At 37.2% G+C, this 23,875-nt stretch overlaps 4 protein-coding genes across 6 annotated transcripts; 1 reads left to right on the top strand and 3 right to left on the bottom strand.

The window, feature by feature from the left end:
* Positions 1 to 3,079: 3,079 nt before the first annotated feature.
* On the bottom strand, positions 3,080 to 5,768 carry LOC121809647. The gene is made up of 3 exons (XM_042210390.1): positions 5,456 to 5,768; positions 3,717 to 5,087; positions 3,080 to 3,632 (listed from the first exon to the last, which is right to left on the bottom strand). The coding sequence occupies exon 2, from the start codon at positions 4,892 to 4,894 to the stop codon at positions 3,848 to 3,850; it is 1,047 nt and encodes a 348-aa protein (XP_042066324.1). The 5' UTR covers positions 4,895 to 5,087; positions 5,456 to 5,768; the 3' UTR covers positions 3,080 to 3,632; positions 3,717 to 3,847.
* A 278-nt stretch (positions 5,769 to 6,046) lies between these two features.
* LOC121808545 (citrate synthase, glyoxysomal-like) lies at positions 6,047 to 10,416 on the top strand. Its single transcript, XM_042209096.1, has 13 exons — positions 6,047 to 6,410; positions 6,676 to 6,856; positions 7,116 to 7,201; positions 7,314 to 7,418; positions 7,801 to 7,863; positions 8,019 to 8,128; positions 8,321 to 8,440; positions 8,538 to 8,613; positions 8,775 to 8,848; positions 8,946 to 9,066; positions 9,414 to 9,511; positions 9,655 to 9,778; positions 9,983 to 10,416. The coding sequence occupies exons 1-13, from the start codon at positions 6,174 to 6,176 to the stop codon at positions 10,112 to 10,114; spliced, it is 1,527 nt and encodes a 508-aa protein (XP_042065030.1). The 5' UTR covers positions 6,047 to 6,173; the 3' UTR covers positions 10,115 to 10,416.
* Positions 10,417 to 11,051: 635 nt separating this feature from the next.
* LOC121808495 lies at positions 11,052 to 13,838 on the bottom strand. 2 transcript variants are annotated; one of them, XM_042209023.1, is made up of 8 exons: positions 13,687 to 13,838; positions 12,911 to 13,106; positions 12,680 to 12,817; positions 12,504 to 12,582; positions 12,055 to 12,126; positions 11,885 to 11,957; positions 11,384 to 11,440; positions 11,052 to 11,300 (listed from the first exon to the last, which is right to left on the bottom strand). In XM_042209023.1, the coding sequence occupies exons 2-8, from the start codon at positions 13,070 to 13,072 to the stop codon at positions 11,204 to 11,206; spliced, it is 678 nt and encodes a 225-aa protein (XP_042064957.1). In that variant the 5' UTR covers positions 13,073 to 13,106; positions 13,687 to 13,838; the 3' UTR covers positions 11,052 to 11,203. The 2 variants fall into 2 exon arrangements, with proteins under 2 accessions (XP_042064957.1, XP_042064958.1); XM_042209024.1 differs by lacking the exon at positions 13,687 to 13,838 and adding an exon at positions 13,545 to 13,682.
* A 1,923-nt stretch (positions 13,839 to 15,761) lies between these two features.
* LOC121808494 (glutamyl-tRNA(Gln) amidotransferase subunit A, chloroplastic/mitochondrial-like) lies at positions 15,762 to 19,673 on the bottom strand. 2 transcript variants are annotated; one of them, XM_042209022.1, is made up of 10 exons: positions 19,077 to 19,667; positions 18,244 to 18,555; positions 17,849 to 18,028; positions 17,632 to 17,726; positions 17,298 to 17,373; positions 17,103 to 17,180; positions 16,809 to 16,902; positions 16,635 to 16,684; positions 16,424 to 16,534; positions 15,762 to 16,157 (listed from the first exon to the last, which is right to left on the bottom strand). In XM_042209022.1, the coding sequence occupies exons 1-10, from the start codon at positions 19,590 to 19,592 to the stop codon at positions 16,074 to 16,076; spliced, it is 1,596 nt and encodes a 531-aa protein (XP_042064956.1). In that variant the 5' UTR covers positions 19,593 to 19,667; the 3' UTR covers positions 15,762 to 16,073. The 2 variants fall into 2 exon arrangements, 1 of the variants encoding a protein (XP_042064956.1); XR_006052219.1 differs by lacking the exons at positions 15,762 to 16,157; positions 16,424 to 16,534; positions 16,635 to 16,684 and having other exon boundaries at positions 16,831 to 16,902; positions 17,537 to 17,726; positions 19,077 to 19,673.
* Positions 19,674 to 23,875: the final 4,202 nt, after the last annotated feature.

Here is a 23,875-nt window from a genome sequence, read left to right as displayed (position 1 = left end):
AATCAGAATAAGAGTGATGTGTTTTGTTAACAAGAGTGAAGTAAAATTAGAATAAGAGTGATGTGTTTTGTAAACAAGAGTGAAGTAAAATCAGAATAAGAGTGATGTGTTTTGTTAAGAAGAGTGAAGTAAAATCAGAATAAAAGTGATGTGTTTTGTTAACAAAATCACAATAAGAGTGATGTGTTTTGTTAACAAGAGTGAAGTAAAATCACAATAAGAGTGATGTGTTTTGTAAACAAGAGTGAAGTAAAATCAGAATAAGAGTGATGTGTTTTGTAAACAAGAGTGAAGTGTTTTCTGAACAAGAGTGAAGTAAAATCAGAATAAGAGTGATGTGTTTTCTGAACAAGAGTGAAGTAAAATCAGAATAAGAGTGATGTGTTTTGTGAACAAGAGTGAAGTAAAATCAGAATAAGAGTGATGTGTTTTGTGAACAAGAGTGAAGTGTTTTCTGAACAAGAGTGAAGTGTTTTGTGAACAAGAGTGAAGTAAAATCAGAATAAGAGTGATGTGTTTTGTGAACAAGAGTGAAGTGTTTTCTGAACAAGAGTGAAGTGTTTTGTGAACAAGAGTGAAGTAAAATCAGAATAAGAGTGATGTGTTTTGTGAACAAGAGTGAAGTGTTTTCTGAACAAGAGTGAAGTGTTTTGTGAACAAGAGTGAAGCTTGGTTTTTCTTTCTTTCTTTTAAATAATAATTCTTTTATATTATATAAATAAATCTGTAGAAATCATTTAATCTAAATTGAAGTAATCACAATTCACATATAATAATTGATTGCCTTCATTTCATACATAATCAAAACTAATGCAAATAAACTCGAATGCCTCAAACTCAGGGCAATCAAAACTCACTGCCTTTTGTGAATTTTATGAATCAACTTTAAACTAAGCAAAAAAAAAACATCATCTCCTCATCATCGCCCGCCCTAATTTCCAGCATCTCCGCATCGAGATCGGCCAGCAAATTCGTTACAAATCCACAGAATTCGAACTCCACGCCTATTGTTTAGCTAACTGCGCCAATTTCCACCCTACCGCTGCAAGGCATCGCAGTTATCGGGCACCGGCGAGTGCCACGGCGACCGCGGAACTGGCGACGGCGTTGCTGCTGATGATGCATCAAAATCCGCAACTCCTCCTCCAAGCTGCTCCGGAGCTCCCTCTCTAGCTCCACGTTTCTCTGCCGAAGCGCCTCCGACGCATCACGGTGGCGGTCAGAGATCGGCACACGGTGGCGGTCAGATTGTGGAGTAATTTGATCGCAGATTTGCATGTTTTGATCGCAGATTTAAATTAAGAAAGTAATTTCCAAAATTACCCTCAGCATATTTTCTATAATTAAAATAAATAATATTTGTTCCATTAAGATGTGTGGCTGAGACTTGTTCTCTAGTTATACACTTAAGATTAGTTATACATTGATCACTACTCTATGTTGGGTTAATAACATAGTAGTAAAACTCAATGTATTAGACTTCAAAATGCGATTCACAAATTAGGAAGTCTTGTAAAGGTTAAAATAGGAAGAAAAAAATAGTCAAAAAAAGGTGAAAAGTATTTCAAATGAATTAAACTTTAATCCAAAAACTTCCGGTGCAATTTATATCCGTAAATGTACTAGAATAATATATATACATTTTAATTGGAAAGCGAGAAATGAGATGATGGAGAAATCCTATCCTCCACTCTGACTTATTATTTGGTTTTCCAAGATCTATTATTATTCGATAAGATTTATTTTGCGTTTCAAACTCCATACTTTACAGTCGGCGGCGTGCACGCGACCTTTATATATTCACATTTACATTTAAATTGGATTTAAATATTGATTTTAATTCGGTTTATAACTGTAACTAGGGCTGACAATTTTCGACACGACACGATAATTTGATATGAATCCGCACGAAATTATTGGATTGGGGTCATGTCTTATTGGATCCGTGTCCTTATCGGGTTGACCCATTAAGAACCCGATAATTTCGGGTTGGGTTCGGGTCGGATGCGGGTCGGATACGGGTAACCCATTAAGAAATAATATTATTATTTTTATTATTATTTAAATATATATATATTACTTTATTTTTTTAATTTCTTATAAATTAGGTTTAAATAGTATAAAACGAATTTTAATTGTGTAAATTAGGTTAAAAATTACGGTTTAATCGTGTAATATTAGGTTTTAATCGTGTAATATCAGGTTCGGGTTGTTATCGTGTCGTGTCAACCCATATTATATCGTGTCGATAACGGGTTCGTGTCGGGTGCGGGTCGTGTTCGGACTTGAAGGTAGCAGGTCGGGTTCGTGTTCGGATTTACAGTTTCCTTAACAGGTCGGGTTCAGGTTAGGCCTTATTGGATTGGGTCATTATCAGGTTGACCCGATAACGACCCAATTCGCACGATTTGCCAGCCCTATGTAGAACCCATTAAAGTATGTCTCAATTTGTTACTCCCTCCGTCCCACATAATTTGACTCAGTTTTCCATTTTGGGCCGTCCCACATAATTTGACCCATTTCACTTTTACCATTTTTGGTAGTGGACCCCACATTCCACTAACTCATTCCTGCTCACATTTAATTATAAAACTAATATATAAAAGTGGGACCCACATTACACTAACTTTTTCAACTCACTTTTCATTACATTTCTTAAAACTCGTGCCCGGTCAAAGTGTCCCAAATTATGTGGGACGGAGGGAGTATTATTTAGACTAAAGTTCACTTTTGGTCCCCTACATTTATCCTAAAATTCTATTTGATCTTTTACGTTAAGTTTGTGACCTTCTGGTTTCAAACATATTGTTTTAGTCTAAAAAAACTGTTTTCGGTTAAAATAAACGGTCAAGTGTTTGACCAACTTAATTATAATCTAATTAACTTACTTACTTTATTATTAAATTTTATAAAATATTTTTTTACTTCAAATAAAAATTGATCAAATTAAAAGGAAATTTACTTTGCTCATTTTTTCTATTATAAATAATAAAATATGCAAACTAATTAGCTTTCCACAAATTGTCACAAAGTTTTAGTGGTTGTTAAATTAAGTGGATAGCAAGTATAACACAGATTATGTATGAATCAAATTCATATTGAAGATGGGCAAAACAAAAAAAATGAGAGAGAAAAAAGCAGATTTTCTACAAACAGACGTAGCTAGAGCATTGTCGATGATAACGACGAGACATTCATTATAAGTTGCCTGTAGCAAAAAAATGGTAAACTAAAGGCATGAAAGTTACCCTCTCAATAGCATCCTAGTTAGCATCTCCAAAAGTAAGATCCTTCAAATATTTGTCAGACCAACTGCACTCTCTTGACATTATGTAGCTCAGCCACCAGCATGTTTCCATACCCGAGCAGCTCCTCCAGCGGCATCTTCAATTGCTTGAACGTCGGTGGCTCTTCAATTGCTTGAACGTCGGTGGCCCTTCCCGAGAGTTCACCAGCTGCTGGCGCATTTGAAGAACCAACCCGCCCACTTGAAGTTCTAGCCAGCACACTTGAAGAAGTATGCTTATTGTACATAGCAGCAAGAGTACTTGTACATCGTGACCTGTTGTGACCCGGTTGATAACACAAGCTACAATGTTGTGGACGATTACGCCTACGCTTCTTCCCACATTCTGCGCATGATATAGATTAGCTATGTTTTAATTAACTAGTATAGGTAAGCAAGTTAGTAAGTTTTGAATAGAAAAGGTAACTACCTTGTGTATCTTTGGGGTTGCTAACTTCATCAACACGTTCTGATTCAAGAGGAATAAGCTGGGGACATTTCCTCTTGTTATGACCCTTTTCGCCACATTTACGACATGTGTAGTCGGACATCATTCCACTCCTAGACATGTATCAAATCAACTTCAATCAAAGAACATGCATGTTTGATAGCACGTTTCGCCTTTCCTAAAGTGATTGTGATTCTCATGTCTTGATGCACCTTCTCAATGAATTGCCCAATGCTCATCCCAGGAAAAATGCGAATGTCTTCTTTATATTTTTTGCTAAGATATTTGGAATTAGCACATCCATGGTTTGAAGAAGAGCCACCACAAATGTGTTTATCTCGAAGACGTGCAACCTGCCAGTAACCATATGTAGTCCTATTTCTGATTGAAACATACCATGGACATGCAACCCTATTCTTACCATGGAGCACAGATTTGCAAATTGCGATGCAACGTGCATTATCATTTTTCTTAAAACGTAATTTTTTACCCATCTTCACTCCTTGATGGCGGATCAGTTCAGTGAAATCTTGCTTTGAAGTAAACCGCAAACCGATTTCCCACTTGACATCATTGAGATCAATCGCCGGCTTGAATCTTCGAGTTTTCACTCTATCGTCACCTACCAAATCTTCGCCAGAACTTGGTGAATCACTAGGAAGGTTCTCACTTGAACCACCTTCAGTTTCATCACATTTCCTTGTTTCCATCTCACTTACAAGCTTCTTCCAAGATTCCACCTGACTCTTCATTATTTCATCTTCATCATCAGTTAGATCATAATCACTATCCACAAATGGACGTTTTTCACTAGTATTCTTCTTTGTAGTAGCAACTGACTTCTTCTCCTTCACTTGTTTTTCATGTTCTTCGTCGCCACTAGCCATATCCTCTTCACCATCATTCACTTCCAATTCAGTTTCCTCTTCACCATCAGTCACTTCTACTTCCACTTCAGTTTCCTTATCAACATCAGCAACTTCCTCTTGTGTTAGCTGGCTCACTAGCACGGCACCTTCTGCAACTTCATCACCATCATGTGCTGGTTCAAGTTCATTCACAACATATAAATCAACCACTCCTTCTTGCAGTCCTATTTTTGACATCTCCATAGAAGATTGGCTGTCGAAAAGGCGCACCAACCCTTCATTCATATTCATCTTTGATTTTACAAAGTAATACTCCAACCAAGTAATATCAAGTCCTTTTTTTCAAGCATGTCATCAACTTCTAGTCTGGACCATTTATCCGGATCACAATTGCTTATACATTCAACTAAACCATCGGTATACCTTTCCCTAGGTGGTTTGCTCATCAAACCGTTGTAATGCACCCGAGTTGTGAATGTGCCATCTGCATAATACAATGAATTAGTCCCACACAGTATTAAACATATATAAAGTAGTCCTAAACATATAAGTTCAGTGTTCAACTTAGTCCTTTTTGACCTATCACAGAAAAATCCAACAAAATCAACCAACATTCCATGGACTATACACTACTTCCTACTCATTCCAACAAAAATCTACAACATTATGTGGACCACTCTTATTTTCCATAAAAAAATCATATTGTTAAATTCCAAAGAAATAAATAAAGAATTGAAATTAAGCAGAGGTTTTGTGTTTCAGAAAAGCTACACAAATTTACTTGATAGTACTATATTGACAGTAGTATAACAAATCAAATTCCAATATTGAGCCCTAACAAATTGAACTAACCTGTGTTCAGCAAATGTGGAAGATTTGGCGAGGGAGGCCGATATCTCGGCCGAGGAGGATTTCGTGGCGGAGAACGATTTCGCGGTGGAGGAGAAGTATTTCGCGGCGGAGGATGAGGTTCGACGCTTCCATCTTTCGCCTTTCGTCTATCATATGCTATACGGAGGTCTCGTTCGCCGCCACCGCTACAGTTAAACCAGCCCTCCATGTTCATCGCCGTGGAGAAAACGATGTGGAGAAGACGATGGTAGGGCTTTTTTGAATTTGGGTGAAACTTCAATTTAATAAGTTAAAATTGGGGAAAGTGGGTGTATGAATGGAGAGGATCCTGTATACTCTACTTCTTTAAAAAAATCTTTTAATTTATAATGATAATTAAGTAAGTTAATTAGATTAATTAAATTATAATTAAGTTATTAAGTTGGTCAAATACTTTGACCGTTAATTTTAACTGAAAACGGCTTTTTCGGACCAAAACAATAAGGGACCAAAAAGAATTTTACAACAAATGCAGGGACCAACTTCAATTATTTAAAGTAATCAATTTTTAAACTTATTATTATAAAGTGGGTGGGTCCTCGTCAATCGCATGTGTTCAATGCGCATGTACATAATACTACAATTGAGTTGAAAAGTTCGATTTCTTTCGTTTATCCTCAAAGGGGCATCATTAATTCTATCAAATTCATCAGAATACAGACTGAAAAATCTAATTCCAATGGAGAATTTTGATCTTACAGCTACGGCTCGAGGCCGCTTGGCGGTGCTCTCTGCTCACCTCTCCGCTTCACCCAATCGATCCGGCTCATTCCTTGACTTCTCCGGCTGCTCTGCCGACGTGGCGCCGCCCACCAATCTCAAAGGTTCGTTGACCTTGATTGATGATCGTACCGGGAAAAAGTATCAGGTTCAGGTATCTCAAGACGGCACTATCAAAGCCACCGACCTTAAGAAGGTAACTTTCACGCTTCAACATATCCAATTTTCTTTCAATTCTACTATGGATTTTTTTACTGTCAATTGTGAATCAAGTCTAAATGTGAAATCTTTTGAGGCGTTTCGATTGAAATTGATTTGGCCTCCTTTGTTTGTGGTCAATTTTGAAAGCAATACAAAAGCTTGCTGTAATTATCTCTGTTTGGTTGAAGTTGTTGCTTGATTAGATACAGTTCTTTTGATGCGATCGCCTGAAAAGTAAATACTTTTTGGTCTCTTCACAGATATCCGTAGGAAAAAATGACAAGGGGCTGAAGCTTTATGACCCTGGTTACCTTAACACAGCTCCTGTTCGATCTTCGATTTGCTATATTGATGGTGATGAAGGGATTCTTAGATACAGGGGGTATCCCATTGAGGAGCTGGCAGAGAAGAGTTCCTTTCTAGAAGTGGCTTATCTTTTGTGTAAGTTGTATTTCTCTGTGAAGGCTGATAGCATGTGTTATGTATTTTTTTTTATTAATATCCCTGCAGACTACATGAGTTTTGCTAGAATTCTTTTCAAATTTTATAGATATATATATATGAGTGTGCCACTGTTCACCTTGTATTATTTCAAGGTATCATGAAAATTATAGTTTTGATGATTTGAGTCATTGCTGAGATGTTCATTTCAAAATTTCTCAAGCTCAACTCTTATTTGCATTTTTCATTCTGATGTCAGTGTATGGGAACCTACCAACTGAAGGTCAGTTGGGAGAGTGGGAGTTTGCTGTTGCACAGCATTCAGCTGTTCCACAAGGACTGTTGGTATGATTGGATAGTGACATGCAATGTGGTATCTTGGTTTTGCAATCCATATTCAAGGGTTGATTCAGCTCTTTTTTAGAAACTCAGCATGCCTTTTGATCATGTTTTGCAGGATATCATACAGGCAATGCCACATGATGCTCATCCAATGGGTGTTCTTGTTAGTGCAATGAGTGCTCTGTCTGTCTTCCATCCAGATGCTAATCCAGCTTTAAGAGTAAGTCTGTCATCATAGTTCTTGCTAGTCATTTGCTCCATTTAGTCTCATTGTCATCCCTGCTCCTACCTGTGGGTCGATCATGAAGTGTTAATCAGATTTCCAGTTTATGGATTTTTTTTACTTAAATACTATCAAGATGCAACCTTTGGTTACATAGGGCTCTTGGGAATTAAATACTCGTTTGATATATCTATTAGTGACTAGTGCTAAGCATATTTTGAACTTGTGTCAAAAGTTTTTATGGCTTCTTTCATGCTGCTTGTGGTGTAACCTCAGAAAAACTGATAACTGGTCCCCTTGCTCAATATCTTATTTCCTGTTGTATCAGTTGTTCAACATGGCACATTGTGATTCTGATCTTTGGTCACTTTCCATATAGGGGCAAGATCTATACAAGTCTAAACAAGTGAGAGACAAACAAATTGTTCGCATACTTGGAAAGGTGATAACTCTGCTCATGTGTCCTTCGCTTACTTAAGATTAAAGTTTTACTATTCTTTCTATATGCTAATGCAAATTTTACTATTGGTACAATGTTCATCTAATCATGAGTTCTTATCATAACAACAATAAGAGGTCTATTACTTTTAACTGCAGGCTCCAACAATTGCTGCAGCTGCTTATTTGAGGATGGCAGGGAGGCCACCTGTTCTTCCATCCAACAATCTCTCATACTCTGAGAACTTCTTATATATGCTCGACTCATTGTAAGTTATCTTTTTGATTTTTATACTATTCCAAAGTGTAGAAAATATCAGAGTCATATTTTATCTGTTTTCTCCTAAGGGTGATTGGACAATTTTGTTTGTTCACTGCTGCATTAAGATATAGTAGCCAGTCATCTGACACTAAAATTTTCAGCTACTATATTAACTATGGGTGTTGCATGGAACAAACAGGGGTGACAGATCTTATAAACCAAATCCTAGACTTGCACGGGTTCTCGACATTCTATTCATACTGCATGCAGAACATGAAATGAATTGCTCTACTGCAGCTGCAAGACATCTTGCTTCAAGGTTGGATATAATTATCTTATTGAAGATGGAAAGATTCATACTTCTACTTGTAAGTAACATACTTCTACTTGTAAGTAACATATATCTGCATTTGCAGTGGTGTTGACGTGTACACAGCCCTTGCTGGAGCTGTTGGAGCTCTATATGGTCCCCTTCATGGTGGAGCAAATGAGGTAACTTACGCTGAGTTCCTTTGAAGCTGCTATTAGGAAATCTTGTGGAGGTCCAATGCATATTAAGATGTTACCTGTACATAATTACATATAATCCTTTGGAATAAGCTTCGTGCCATTATGAATCACATTGAGTTTATTTTTCAATGTGCGCCATGTAGGCTGTGCTCAAGATGTTGAGTGAGATTGGAAGTGTTGACAATATACCTGAATTCATTGAAGGTGTTAAAAACAGGTTTGATTCCTCCAGTGACTATTTCTTTTAGTATCTGCTCCTTACAGTGTGCGAAATGTCAACAACTCACCTGCCTATATAATGCCATGATCTCTAGGAAAAGAAAGATGTCTGGTTTTGGACACCGTGTTTACAAAAACTATGACCCACGTGCCAAAGTTATCAAGAAACTCTCAGAAGAAGTATTTTCAATTGTTGGAAGGGATCCTCTCATTGAGGTGTGTTTCGTGTGTTCTTACAGTTAGCTTAAAGGTTCATTTTTTTTAACCTCGAATATTAATTAAGAAGTCATTATCAAGCCCGGATGGAAAATAAATGGATTATTGGAATTCTTGGACCGCCTGACAGCTTGCCCTTTGCCCTTCATGAATGTTCATATAAACCTGTTCTTATGGTCTACAATTTCATGTAATGGACTCCATATGTCACAGTTAAGACACTCCTGACAAAAATCTTAATCTAGAGGCTATACCGCTATAGGTTGTAAGTTAGCTTTTATCGGTGTCAATGGCACATGTTTCTATTGTGCTATGAAGTCTCATGCATGGATATGATGTAATTTCAGGTGGCAATAGCTTTGGAGAAGGCTGCGCTCTCAGATGAGTATTTTGTTAAGAGAAAGTTATATCCGAATGTTGACTTCTATTCTGGGTTGATTTATAGGTAAGTATGCCGAGAGTTAACTACATTAGTGTTTTTATCCTCCTTTTGCTTCATTATCTTTGGAGGGGGAAGGAAGGGAATAGCTCAAAATTTCATCTCTGTTTCTTACTTGTATAGCACATAATTTCTCCTATTGTCATCAGGGCTATGGGTTTCCCTCCCGAGTTCTTTACCATTTTGTTTGCAATCCCCCGAATGGCTGGCTATTTATCTCACTGGCGAGAGTCTCTGGATGACCCTGATACTAAGATAATGAGACCGGCGCAGGTTATCTTTTACTTGCATTAATTCTATGGACTATAATTCAACACACTATATTTCTCCTTTGCTAACTTGCGACCTGTTGATGACACTTCCTGCACATGTTCTACTCGAATGCCATGTCAATCTTGATTCTCTCTAGAATTCTTCATATGCACGAAACTATCTGCTTTCTGCCTATGCCATGTTTAATCTTGGTTTTACGTCCAGGTATACACCGGTGTATGGCTAAGGAATTACACGCCACTGAAAGAGCGAATGCTATCGAAAGAAGTGGATAAACTTGGTCAGGTGGCGGTCTCCAATGCAACAAGGAGGCGTTTGGCTGGATTCGGGGCCTAGGATTTTTGCTAATGGTACGAGGACCATAGTACTGGGAACTTATTCCAGGTGTCTTTGAAGTTTGAATCATGGGTGTTATGCTTTTAAGAGGCATCTCAGATTGATTTGATTATGTGATGCATCCATACAGCAGAAGTTTTATACTAATAAACTTCACAGGATGACAATTGAGTTATCGAACTGTACTAATTAAAAAGGTTATTACTTAATTTCCTTACATCACAAAAAATCCAAATAAACTGTATCATTGTTGTAAAATCCAATTATTATTATTATTATTATTATTATTATTATTATTATTATTATTATTCTTTGTAGGGATAATGGTCTCTAAAATTACGAACTTTGGCCTAATTCTAGTATTTCTCACATATTTAAAATTGGTCTAGAATATCACAAATTTTACATTCCCCGTTTATTATTTTCCATGATGGAAATTATCATATCCGACTAACATATGTGACTTTTTTATATCTTACTTGGTATAACTAAATCAACGTGACTTTTTAACCTATTTTATGTGATCTTAAAAGGTGCTAAGCCATGATTATTTGCATCTTTTAGTAAAAAACATAACTCCACCTATGTTTTAGACAATGAAACAGTCTAATTTTAGCAAAGTCTGAAATTATATAAGCAAATTCCCGTTATATTTTATGAACTGCGACTTCTGCCTAAGGTTCAATTTACAAACTGTGACTCGTGGTCCTGGTCCTGGTCCTGCTCCTGCTAAATGGATGGATCTTATCAATGTTGGTCAATAATAAATCATTAAGGTTCAATTTACAAACTGTGACTTGTGGTCCTGCTAGATCTTATCAATGTTTGTCAATAATAAATCATAGATCGAAACGCCAAACCGAAAAGATTTGGTGCTATTATATAGCTTCATGTCATGAGTTATAGATCAACAGCTAACATCCGCAGCAGGAGAAAATTTACGAGAAAGTGAGAAGAAAGACATTATATAAGTGTGTATACTAACAGTGTAGCAAACATCATCCGATTTTAGGGCTTGCGATAACTCAGTATGATACAACAACATCAACAATAGTTGTAATATGCAAGAAAGAGAGACTCTACTATGTATCAGAATCTTCTCCGAAATGGCTTGATCATTTTGTTCGATGATGATGGCGACGAAGCAGATCTAGAAGTAACAACTGGCTTTGGCTTGGACATAACACTAATAATCATGCAAAATATGGTTAGGAACAATAGATACAGAGATAATAACAGATTAAAGCATGGTATTGAATGTATTATTACCTATGATTCTTGTGCACCACCTTATTTTTCATGGCAGCTAAATTCTTGACTTCTCGGCTGCACGATGTATCACAAGGACGAGAACTCTAAGATTTCTATATAAATTACTAGAAATAAACGGTTTTTTATACAATTCTACTAACTCTATCCAATCCAGACAGCAAATGTGTGGTGGAAAAACATGAAGAAACGACATCATTTAATAAGTTATGCCTCCGTCCCTTAAATTGTCACATTTTTCCATTTTCGTCCGTCCCACAAAATTTGTCACATTTCACTTTTTACCATATTTGCTAGTAGACCCCATATTCAACTAACTCATTCGAACTAACGTTTTATTATAAAACTAATATATACAGAAGTAGGACCCACTCTCCACTAACTTTTTTAACTCACTTTCCATTACATTTCTTAAAACCCGTGCCCTATCAAAGTGTGATAAAATTTAAGGGACGGAGGGAGTAGTAAAAACTATGTCACCAATAATAACACGTAAGTCACCTGTTAATGAACTCAAGCTTTGACTTCTTCATAATGCTGCTTTTTGTGTTGTAGATATTGCTTGCAGTCTCACCTAAGGATGTTAAACAAAATACTTAGTTTACTTAATGTTCTAAATTTCTAAAACATCTTATGTATTAGTCAAGCCAATGAGAAAGAATTACGGGTACCTCCCCAAAAGCTTCGTTTCTTGCTAGAAGGTGGAACTTTTGAGCACAGCTGCACTTGTCTGGTTCTTTTTTCTGCAAGGTTATGCAATCAGTAAAATGTTGGTTCTGCTGAGAAATTCTTAAGAAGCAATGAGCACCACTATCTCACATCTATAGATAAGATTCCCCAACAAAAATGATTACAAGCAAAAAGGAGTTACTGGGATTCTGGCAAGAGAGTTTTATGATTAAATTGAAATTGTGAAAGAAAACAAAGGAGCTAATATCCTATGAGAGTTATAGAGCTATGCCTTTTGAAATAACCTATTTATAGAAGTAACCTTATATAAAACCCATATTAATTACTAGTACATTCTTTTTCTCGACAACAATGGAGGTAACTGAAGCAGTGGGATGTCATAAATATCTCATCTCAGTATTTAAGGAAGGAGATAGAAAAAGGTACTGACTTGCATCTTCTTCATGATATCGCTGCTTTATACGATCAAGAGATTTTTGTGTAGCCTCTTCCCTCTCTTTTAGTTTAGCCTATTTTATGGGATCGCAGATGTAAACATCACACAACAAAAGGGCAAAGGTTGCAATGTTGCATTAGTTAACTTTTAAAATGGAGTAAATCGAGCACCTCATACAATTGTTTCCATTTGAAGGTTACTTTCCTCTGCTTCATCTTCTCAACGACAGTATCGAAGCTATCCTCACCAAAACTGTCCTTGAAAAATCTCTTCCACAACTTATCAGTGACTGGACTAAGATCTCTATCCTTTAAGACCAAGAATCAGTAGATCACAAGTTAAATTTAGGGGATCAGAAGAAATATGCATCAAATAGCAAATTGATGAACAAAATATCTTACTGATGTGCTATTCTCAATGTGCATCAGCTGATCAAGTGTACAATGGCATAAAATGCGCTCTAAGAGATGGTGGTCGGTTTCTCCAACATCTCCTAGATACCTAACATTGTCTATGGCCAAATAAACGCACAAGTCGACCAACGATGGGGCTTTTCGCATCATTATGAAAGCTTCTTTTATGTTGCAAGTTGCAACTCTGCAAGAATACAATTTATCAAGATAAACAAATGGAAAAAAATGAGATTGTTATAACAAAACTCTACCAATAGCTTATCTACTATTTCTCTCATCAGTTCGGGATAAAACAATACAGTGCAAATAGAGTTGAAAAGTCACAAGGTCTAGAACTAAAAGCATTTCAAATTGTCAATCCATTAGCTAAATTTCGTATTCACCAGAAGCCAAGAGCAGCTAGATCACATCAATTTCCCAATAAACACCCAATACATCAACTTCAGATATTTGTGTTGCAGCAGATCTCATCAATTACCCAATATTGCCAGTCAAAAAAATTACAAAAAAGATGAAGCACACATCAAATTTTCAGCAAAAATCGTGCGTAATTATCAAATTCTTATCACCTACAAAAACAAAACTAAAAGTAAAATCGAATAAAAGCAAAGAATAAACAGACCAGGGATCAAAATTCGTCGAATTATCACCACTTATATAATCTAGCGCACCAATAGGTCAACCGGCTGATTAAATTGAATCAACAATCGACTGCATAACCAAAATCAGAAAGAAAAGCAGAGGATGTGGGTTGAGGTGCATACCTAGATGAGATCGGAGCAGGAGAGGGAGGATATAAAGACGTCAGCACCAACCGATTATGACGATAGCAATTACAATGCGTTCACTCAATACTTTGGGTTTCTCTTGTTATTCTTTTTTTCTTTTTCATTTCACTTAGGTCATGGTTAGGCCCAAACCTACATTCGGATTCCTATATTTTTATGTTACTTATAAATGGAATTTAATTCCTGCCAATTATTATTATTATTAATATTATTATGATAGAGAAGTTATATTGGATTATAGTTTTTGTTGTTTTATTTACATGAGTTAACATAGTAGTTTTCATATAGTACTACGGTCTACGTACTAGCTTCTAGTTGCTTGAAATTTTCGCTAAAGCATCAACAAGATTCTAAAAACGAATTTAAAGTACAATATAACCTATTTATTAAGCCCATTACTAATATTAGTATAAATTAAAATATTTTTAGCTCTATTAATTTTTTGTTGTATCTAATACCACTATATAGATAAATGAAATGCTACATACTTTATGTGAGCTCCTTATGTGAGCACTACTCTCATTTGACATACATTTAAACGTTAAACGTTCGTTAAACAAGATTGGTGCTCACATAAGGAGCTCACATAAGGTATGTAACGTATCATTCCTCCCACTATATAATAGACTAGTCTAGAATTGATCCTAAATCTTGGTGGTCAACAGCCTTTTGACCAGATTGGTGAGTTGAGTATCATTCTAATTAATCATTTTAACAATTCTCCATCACTCAATGTATTCTTTATTTCCATAGGGGTTACGAAGTCGTCGATGTTATCTTGGAAAAGACGACGTGGTGAAAATTTTGAAGTCCATTTACAAAGTGGTGAAAAACTTGAGACGTCATTTTCTATTTTTAATACAAAAAATTAAGATTTTTTTTACTTAGAATAATATTTAAATCATTATTCTCATTAAACTACGGTACATCGTCGCAGAAGAATCAAGAACTGCCACCACGGAAGGAGGAAGAGGGAGGCCGCAGCGCTAAAGGCTCCCGCCCGATATATGTTTCCCATTACTCGTCTATTTTTAATTATTTAAATTCATGCATGGAGTTTAGCATAATTATAAGCTCTGTGATGGGTTTTCATTGTCAATTATTTCCTGTAACGTGACATGTAGGAGGTCGAATTTCTTGTGACGTATAGGGGTCGAACCGCATAGCGCCATAGGGTACTAGATAGATTATAAATAGGAGAATTATAGTAGTATTACTTAATTCTTTAAAAAATACAACACAACCTAAATGTTTTTCTCCTCAACTTTCCGTCACTCTCTCTCTCACAAAACTAAGGTTTTCGACTAAAACCCTAGAAACTTACCTGCTTCCCGCAACGGTATTCATCAACGAGTTTGCACGATAGGGCTGAATCTCTATTAGTATGTCAACAAGCCCAATTTATTGTTGTAGAGTGTGAATTCGATATTTACAAAAAATCATATTGTTGTGCATGCTTAAGCTTAAGACAAAATGTGTGAGGAGAAGAAACGAGTGAAAAGGGGACCTTTGATGCTAATATTTTGAAGCACCACAAATATGCAAGTGAAAAAATTCAGGGACAAAATTTGCAGTCCTCCCTTCGAAGAAAGACTGGGTTGTGTGGGATATGAATCCAAGAACTAAAAAATGGAGGAACACTAAGTAAATTAGTAGAAATATTGAACACAAATATTTATATATGTTGATAAAAAAAATTAACTGTATTAAAAGCCTTTAAATAAGCAATGTGTTATTAAAAACATCCACAAAATACCAGAATTTCGTGTAAATTAATTTGGAACTGAGCTTGGTAACTTTATACATATTTTTATCACAATGTGATTTGTGCAAATGTGATATTTTAATTTCCCTCCCATAATAGAAGATTCTAAAATTTTAAGAATAAATAAATGGATTCCGTTAATTTTTTGAAGTCTAAAGATCCATCTAAAGCTTTGCATGAAGAAGAATGAAACCAAAGACGAGTTCGACCCAATGTTTTAGTTATGTCTTAATTGACCCCAATTTGACAATAGCAGTAACTTATTTTTCCCAACAACCAAACAAAATTAAAAAACAGAACCAATTATTTTTAAACTTTATTCAGAAAAATCGATATTCGTCGTTTAAACTAGAATGCATGCGCTGACGATATACCAGGCGTTTTAAACAGCGAAGAAAACCAACAAAAGAATTTAACTACTTCCTAAAACACTAGAATGCATGCGCTGACGATATACCAGGCGTTTTAAACAGCGAAGAAAACCAACAAAAGAATTTAACTACTTCCTAAAACACAATTAACCTTACCAAATCCTTTGACCATGGGCATGGAGAACGAACATCCCTCGAGAGGTTATGCTGCTCACTCACTAACAAGTTTATTCATCAGCTACGAGTGGGGGAATGAACGAATATCCCTCTAGAGTCTGCTCAAAGATGTGCCCTATTTTTAACAACTTCTCCTGCAAGCGTTTACCAATACAACTTTTGATTTAGTGTTGAACAACATAGTTTCAAGGGTCTGACTTCTAGACCTATTTATAAATCATCATGTTACATGAAGGATGTGATTATCAACAAATCCTTTGTGATTTCAGGCAAAAAAGTTTGTTATGTAATTCCTGATACCCCAACCCAATCCTGTTGGTGTCCAGTGTCCTTAACTTCTGAAATGCAGAATACAGTTTTAATTCAAAATTTCTGGTAGAAAGTAAAATTTTGGATGTACCTCATCAAATGCCGCTCCAATCATTTGAATACCGACAGGCATTCCAGCTGACCCTCCATCAAACCCACACGGTAAAACCAACGCAGGTAGACCAGCCAAGTTCACATTAACCTGCATCACATTAAATCATGACTCCAAAAACGATTCAAAGGATTTATAAATTATTTGACCAAGATTTTACAAAATAAAAGAAGTGGTGTTAGAAACTCACCGTCATTATGTCTCCTGCATACATGGCTAATGGGTCATTTTTCTTCTCACCTAGAAAAAACACCAAGTTCATTAGTAGTAGTATTATTTACAAGTTCACGGTTCACCAAGTGAAAAGTCATAACAATGGATTTTAAGAAAAAATACACACATTATGATAATATTACTACCGTACCAATCTTATAAGCAACAGAGGGAGCAGCAGGAGATATCAATATATCATTTTTGTCCAAAGCATCCTTGAAGCTATTTCGTATAATTGTCCTAACCTGAAAATACCAGCATATTTATCAATTTTCTTCATATAAAAAATTATTTAGTCCAGAAAAATAAGACCAGCTTACGGTCAAGATAAAATTTCAGTAACAACTGCACCAAAGTGCATTTTAGAGCCATGGCTAACCATCTTATTACTAAAAACAGAATTCAGTGTCCAAATAATACAAATTGACAGTGACAATGGTCAAACCTGCTGAGCACGCTTGTAATAAGCATCATAGTACCCAGCAGAAAGAGCATATGTACCCATCAAGATTCTCATTTTAACCTGTAACAATGAAGTATTTGTTGTCAAGTTAAATATAGGAGGGCTTCTCTATTGGCCAAAAATTAGGAAGGAGAATGCCTGAAGAAAAATTTATGCGCAAATATTTCAAAGTCACACCTCAGAACCAAGACCTTCAGCACGGGAGTCCCCATAAAGAGATTTGAGCTCTTCACCAAAAACTTGGTTTCCGTATCTGCAAACAGAATATATATGGAGTTGATGGGAACTAAAATTACTAGCAAGTTCAGTGACAGATGCTTACCTACTGCAGTCTGAAATTATTCAAAACCTCCCCCCCCCCCAAATCCCCACTATGCATCCACGATAAGAAGAAACATTGCCACAAAATCACATACCAGTTTTCTCCCTCCGTCCATGTGTGTGAGGTTGTATATTTCTATACATGAACATACGTAATATTTGTAGAAACAGACCAAGGTTGCAGTATAACCTGACACCATCATAGCGAGACAAATTTGAAGATGATTCAGATGAAGCAAGAATGTAGTATGCTGGCAATCCAAGCGAAAATGATGGCAATGATACCTATATATGCAAAAATGAAATAAAAAATATTATGAAGTGTGGCACTTTACTAGTGATACAGATAGATATATTATACTAACATAACAAAGTGGAAAGAAAAAATCAAAGAAAAAAAAACATACCTCCGATACTGTGCATCCAAGTTCTTCCAGATGTGAAACAGCACTGCGGACTGAAGAGACTACTTCTGAATCAACTCCATTACCAAGTGTTTCATGAATAACACCAACTCGCAGTCCTTTCAGGGGTTTAGATTCCATGTAATCAAGAGGAACAAACTGAGATGCATAGTCTGGGACTTCCTAAAACACAGACAAGGTGAAAGTAAGTGCCTAATACATGGGATTTTGGCACAAAAACACTCCAATTAGGAGAAGTAAGCTCGACCAAGGTTACACTAAATTGGATTAGAAGATTCTGGAGTGGATGGTATTCTGCACCTCTTTCACTTTAGATTTTACACACTGAAATATAATGGTCAAATTGCATATGAAGCAACAAAGAGATAGGAACATACTTGTTTGCTACTTGTAGCATCGAAGTTATCAAAACCCGAAATGGCATTTAGGAGAATGCCAGCATCAGCAACAGAAGAACCAAAGCATCCAATAACATCCAAGGAGGATGCATAAGCGACAAGACCATATCTCGAGACACGCCCATATGTTGGCTTCAGCCCAACAACACCACAGAAAGATGCTGGTTGCCTGACACTGCCACCAGTATCACTTCCCAGCGCCACCATGCATTGTCTAGCAGAAACAGCTGCAGCCGAGCCCCCTGATGAACCCCCTGGTACTCGTGACAAATCCCAGGGATTAGCCGTCACCTAACGAATATGAAGATGCATCACCTGAGTAAACCATATATGGTTACATAATGTGAATTGGATTTATTATCACTTTTAGTTTATCATCTCCACGAACCAAAGTAATAAGCTCATGTTATCAAGATACCATCACCACAGTGCCACCTCCTTTTATAAAGCTACAACTGCAATTACCGATAGTGATTGTTCTTATATTTCCCCTTTAATTCAACAAGCATAATGAACAATCCATCTATAAGTACTCAGCCTTCGAATAATCACAAGATCTTTGTTTGCAACTCTTTCCGCGCTAATTTAGAGGCAAATTCAAGTTTCAACACTAATGCATCAGCATATGACATGTAAATTAATTGCTGATCACAGCTAACATTTCTTGATGCCGTGATCGATCAACTCGATAATCAAAATACGTGCATTGCAGTGAACGATTATGCAAATCCAATAGTAATACGATACACAAAATTAGTGAAAATTGGAAGAGGAATGCAATGAATCAAACTTAGGAGCTGAAATAAACAAACCTGATATGCAGAGCCTTCTGTCGTACTTCCCATCCCAAACTCATCCATATTAGTCTTCCCAACAACAATAGCCCCCATTTCCCTCAGCTTCCTCACCGCCGTGGCGTCGAACGGCGGCCGGTAATTCTCCAGAATACGAGACCCCGCTGTCGACGGCATATCCCGCGTACAAATATTATCCTTAACTCCGACAAAAACCCCAGCCAGGGGGCCGACCTCCTCATTGTTCTTAATTCTGTTATCTAGCTCCTCGGCCTGCTTCAATACGATGTCGTCAGGGGATACGTAGAGGAAGCTGCTGAGTTGGGGCTCGTAGCGGCGGAGGCGATGCAGTAACGACTTGGCGAGGTCGACGGCGGAGGTCTGGCGGGAGAGTAGGGCTTTACGGTTGGTGAGGATTTGGGAGGGCGAAGGCGAAGTGGAGGCGGGGGTGAGGATGGGGGAGGTGTGGAGGCATTTGAAGGTGAGGGCGGCGGGGGAGCGGAGGAGGCGAGGGGTTTCGGCTGAGGATAGCATTTTTTGGCGGAGGATTGAGTGAGGAATAGCAGAGCTTCATTAGATGACTCACTGATTTCGTTTTAGTCCTTCATGTTTCACATCATTATGAAATGACCCCAATTGATCTTTTGTTTGTCCATTTGAGTATAAATAACTGAATTAGTCTAGTTCTTACTCTCATATAAACGACGGTCACAATCGATTTTAATTTATTTTTCCACGGATAGGCTGTGACAATGGACTCAAATTGGGCTCGTCTTAAATTCAATACACTTCCATTTTTATTTTCTTTGTGGGCTTCAAGCCAGTTAGTCTAGAGTCTAGACCAATAATCTTTGGATCCTTGTTCATTTAGTACTCCCTATTTAAGAATGGATTGCATGTCATGTCAAAATTAATGGAGACAATAATTGACAGTACCTACTTTTCTACTATTCTTATGTCAATTAAATGATAACGCGTTATAAACTCTTTTTTTTATCATTGAAAATGGGAAATGAAGTACTTACTGATGTTTGATCATTATAAAACTATTTAATTACATTTCGTTGTGTGCTCAACTTTCAAGCCTCTCAACTTCACTTTGTTGTGTTTTAATTGGTTTTATACCTATACTACCTAGGATTTTTAGCACTCGACCGTGTTCATAAACTCATCAGGTCATCCACAACGCTGTCTCTATACCGTCTCTTAACTACTATTTGGGCACTATTTGAGGGCCCCACTGTCCTTTTTGCCTCCATCTCTTAACTAAGAGACGGAACCTGCAACGCTCCGTCTCTTAACCGTCTCTATACCGTCTCTTAATTACTATTCATTCAATTTAATTTATAATTTTTTTTTAAAACTCAATTCAATTTAAACAAACACACTTTATTAAAATTAAAACAAAATAAAAAAACACACAAAATAAAAAAACACACAAAATAAAAAAAATACACAAAATAAAAAAACACACAAAATAAAAAAAAATTAATCGGAAGGGCTAATCATCCTCCGGAGGCGGTCGAGGTTGAGGGGGAGTCGGAAGGCCAAGTTGTGCTGCCATATGCACAATTCCGTTCCACCAGGCCGCGTATTGGGAGTGCGAGAAGCGGGAAGTGTCCGCCATTGTGGCGGTCATGTACGCCACCATAAGTGTGTCCGAGCCTCCTCGCGAGCCCAATCCTGAGGCCGGCTGGCTTGATTCGCCTCGGCCCTTCCTTGCTCTAGCCGCTTTCGCCGCCTTCGTCCCTTGCGGCCGACGGCGCCTACTCGCGGATCCTCCTGCATCGCCGACCGTACCCGCAAACTCCTGGGATTCAGCATCATGTTGGCTGATGCCTTCAGCAGTGTCACCACCAGACGCACCAGCACTAGACGAGTATTGGCCACTCGCCGTATGCTTCGTGCGCTTCGAGTTTGAGCCCGAGCTGGAGCGGAAACCGCCGGCCCATCGTTCCTCGTCCTTGACGGCGCGCCAAACATCAACAAATCTGAATTGATGTCCCTCGTCCTGGTAGTAGGCGCGCAAAGCGGACGTCAAAATGTCGGTGGCCGTGGCGCCGCTTTGGTAGCGCGCCTCTTCCGCCGAGTAGATGCCGCAGAATTTTTTGACCTGTCGGTCGACTCGGTCAAAGTGACAGCGGATCATTTTAACTGTGCGCTTGCGGGAGCGGTTCGGCTTTATTTGGTGGTAGACCTCGACAACCTTTTCCCAGAAACACTTCCGGGTTTGTTGATTCCCGACGATGGGATCGTACGAGACCGTGATCCAGGCGTTGTACACCGCCATCGTTTCGAGGTTGTTGTACGGATGTCGGCCAAGATCCTCTTCCTCTTCCTCTTCTTCCTCCTCGTCCTCGCCCGTCTGGGGTTGTACACTGCCTCGGCCACCTCCACCGCCTCGCCCACCTCCACCGCCTCGGCCTACTCCCGGCGTGGGATCAACTGGAAAATCCTCCCGGATCTGGGATAATCCCTGCGAAAACCGCGGGACGTTGGGACGAACATATGCATCAAGGTCAAAATTGGGTGGTTGGTACCCCCCCGGCGTCGCCGAACCCTGGGTCCCCGGCGTTGACGAACCTCCACCGCCCAATGTGTTGATCATGTTCTCCCAATCGCCGAATGAGTTGAGATCCCACCCGCCGGAGCCGGAGCCGCCATAGTTGCCCTCGCCGTCGCCGGACATCTTGAGTTGGGTTATGAAAATTTCAGCGAAAATTTGAGAGAAAATTTAGATGATATGAAGAATAGATGTGTAGTTGTGTGTAAATGAGGATGGGTTTAGGAGTATTTATAGAGTAAAAAATTTAATAAAAAACAAAAAAAATATAAAAAAAAAACAAAAAAAACGGTAATAATACCGTTACAAAAAATTTTTTTGTTATTTAAATTTGATTTTTTTTTAAAAAAAAATATTTATTGCGTCAGCACGTGACGACGCCCACTCGCGGGCCGGCGAGTGGGCGTCACGCACGACGCCGGGCTGCGCCACGTCGCCTAGGCGCGTGGCGAGACAGCTCGTCTCCTGGCTCGGCGAGTCGAGACGCGCGACGAGACGCGGGACGAGACGGGACGAGATGGAGGCTGCAACGCGTCTCGCCGGGGTCTCGTCTCGCTGAGACGAGACGCGAGACGCCGGCGAGTCCCGTTGTGGATGGTCTCAACGTTCCTTGTTAATTAAGTGATTTTTATTTTTATTTTAGGAAGTTGTATGATAAGTGGATAAAAAAGTATATATCGTCTATTTCCTAGTATTATTTTTTTTCTCTATAGCACTTACTATTTTCTTTCTATTTTCTTTCCTACTTTAAATTTTATCCATTAAGCTTCTCTTTCTTAATTTCATTGAGCAAAAGAAACAAACTCAATTAACAAGGAACTGATAAATCCACTAAGCTTCTCTTTCTTAATTTCAGTGAGAAAAAGAAACAAACCGAATTGATAGAGTAAATTTTATATACAAAGCACAATTGGCAACAAAAGTTAACATGTGATTACTACTAATTCGAATGAAACAACGTGAATATTTTACTTTTATGGTGAATAAATATAATTTTAAAAATAAAAATATGAAATAGATTTATTATACAGAAAACTCTCTTAAAGGCTAAAGTCATTTTATCACATTAATGTAAATAAATTTTTTTTTGGTAAAGTTGAAGTAACAATTAATTAAAAGACATAATTATTGTCCACAAATTACTAGTAGTTATTTTTTTGAAATGCGTAAAAATAATAGCTTTGACTTTTAATATTGCTTAATAGCATCCACAAAAAAATTGTCATGCAACTAATTTGTCTCGTTTCAAAGAGTTCATATCTGCCTACATCTAGTCAAAGACGATTTACAGCCTCATTTAATAATTGATACAATATTCATTACAATAAGTAATAATCAATCTAATTCTGACTGACATATTAATTATTTATATGAAAAAAATGTTATACAGTACTATATAGTATTATCAGTTGCGGTAGCTGTGTGGTCCATTATATTCGAATTTCAATGCAAAATTCATTAAAACTTAAAGATAATTTGTGAACCTAACAAATCTTTTCTAGCTATTTGAAATTCGACTGAGATTTTTGATGCTCATTCAGGATTGTCATCCCTTTCAATCAATTTCGTTGCAAAACATCTGATCACTTCGAGATAAAAACTCAAACTTTGATTTGTAATATCTTACACGATTTCACAAGAATCAGAGCCCATGGAATAATGCAAGCGACATTAAACTTCATATTTTGTTGAAAGCAAGAAAGAATCCATCGAAATTCAACTTTGTGGTTAGGAGACAAACACTTTAACCACTGAGTTTCTATATATTTCCAATATAAAAATCAAATGTATTATATTTATTTATTATTTTTATCAATTTTTTTCGGTTTTTTTTATTATAACTAGTTGGTTATCATTTAAAATCAGTAACTGATTTTTTTCGTAAACACTAATCGGAACCGACACTGATATCATTCCTACTTTAGTTATAGAAATGATTGTTAAAAATAGTAAATATTAATTTACTACTAGTATTTATTTCATCGATTATTCCAATGTTGATTTTTAAGACATTTTTATTGTAGATCAAAACAAATCTATACTAATCTAAAGTGTCAGTTTGATGAAATCCCTATTATACCCTTTTTGAAAGGAAAATGAGAAGCTGATGTCTAGTGTAATAGTTGTATTTACCTTTTTTTTATTATTAATTGTTATTGAATTTTTAATAACATTGTGCAGATTCTAAACAAAGAGAGAGGGAGACAGATTAGACAGAGGCAGACAAATATCATTGGGCAAAAATTTGGTCTAA

The sequence above is a fragment of the Salvia splendens genome, chromosome 6 (genome assembly GCF_004379255.2).
Source record: "Salvia splendens isolate huo1 chromosome 6, SspV2, whole genome shotgun sequence".
Taxonomy (NCBI): domain Eukaryota; kingdom Viridiplantae; phylum Streptophyta; class Magnoliopsida; order Lamiales; family Lamiaceae; genus Salvia; species Salvia splendens.
Note: the sequence above shows the minus strand (reverse complement) of the source record. Positions and strands in the feature narration are given on the sequence as shown.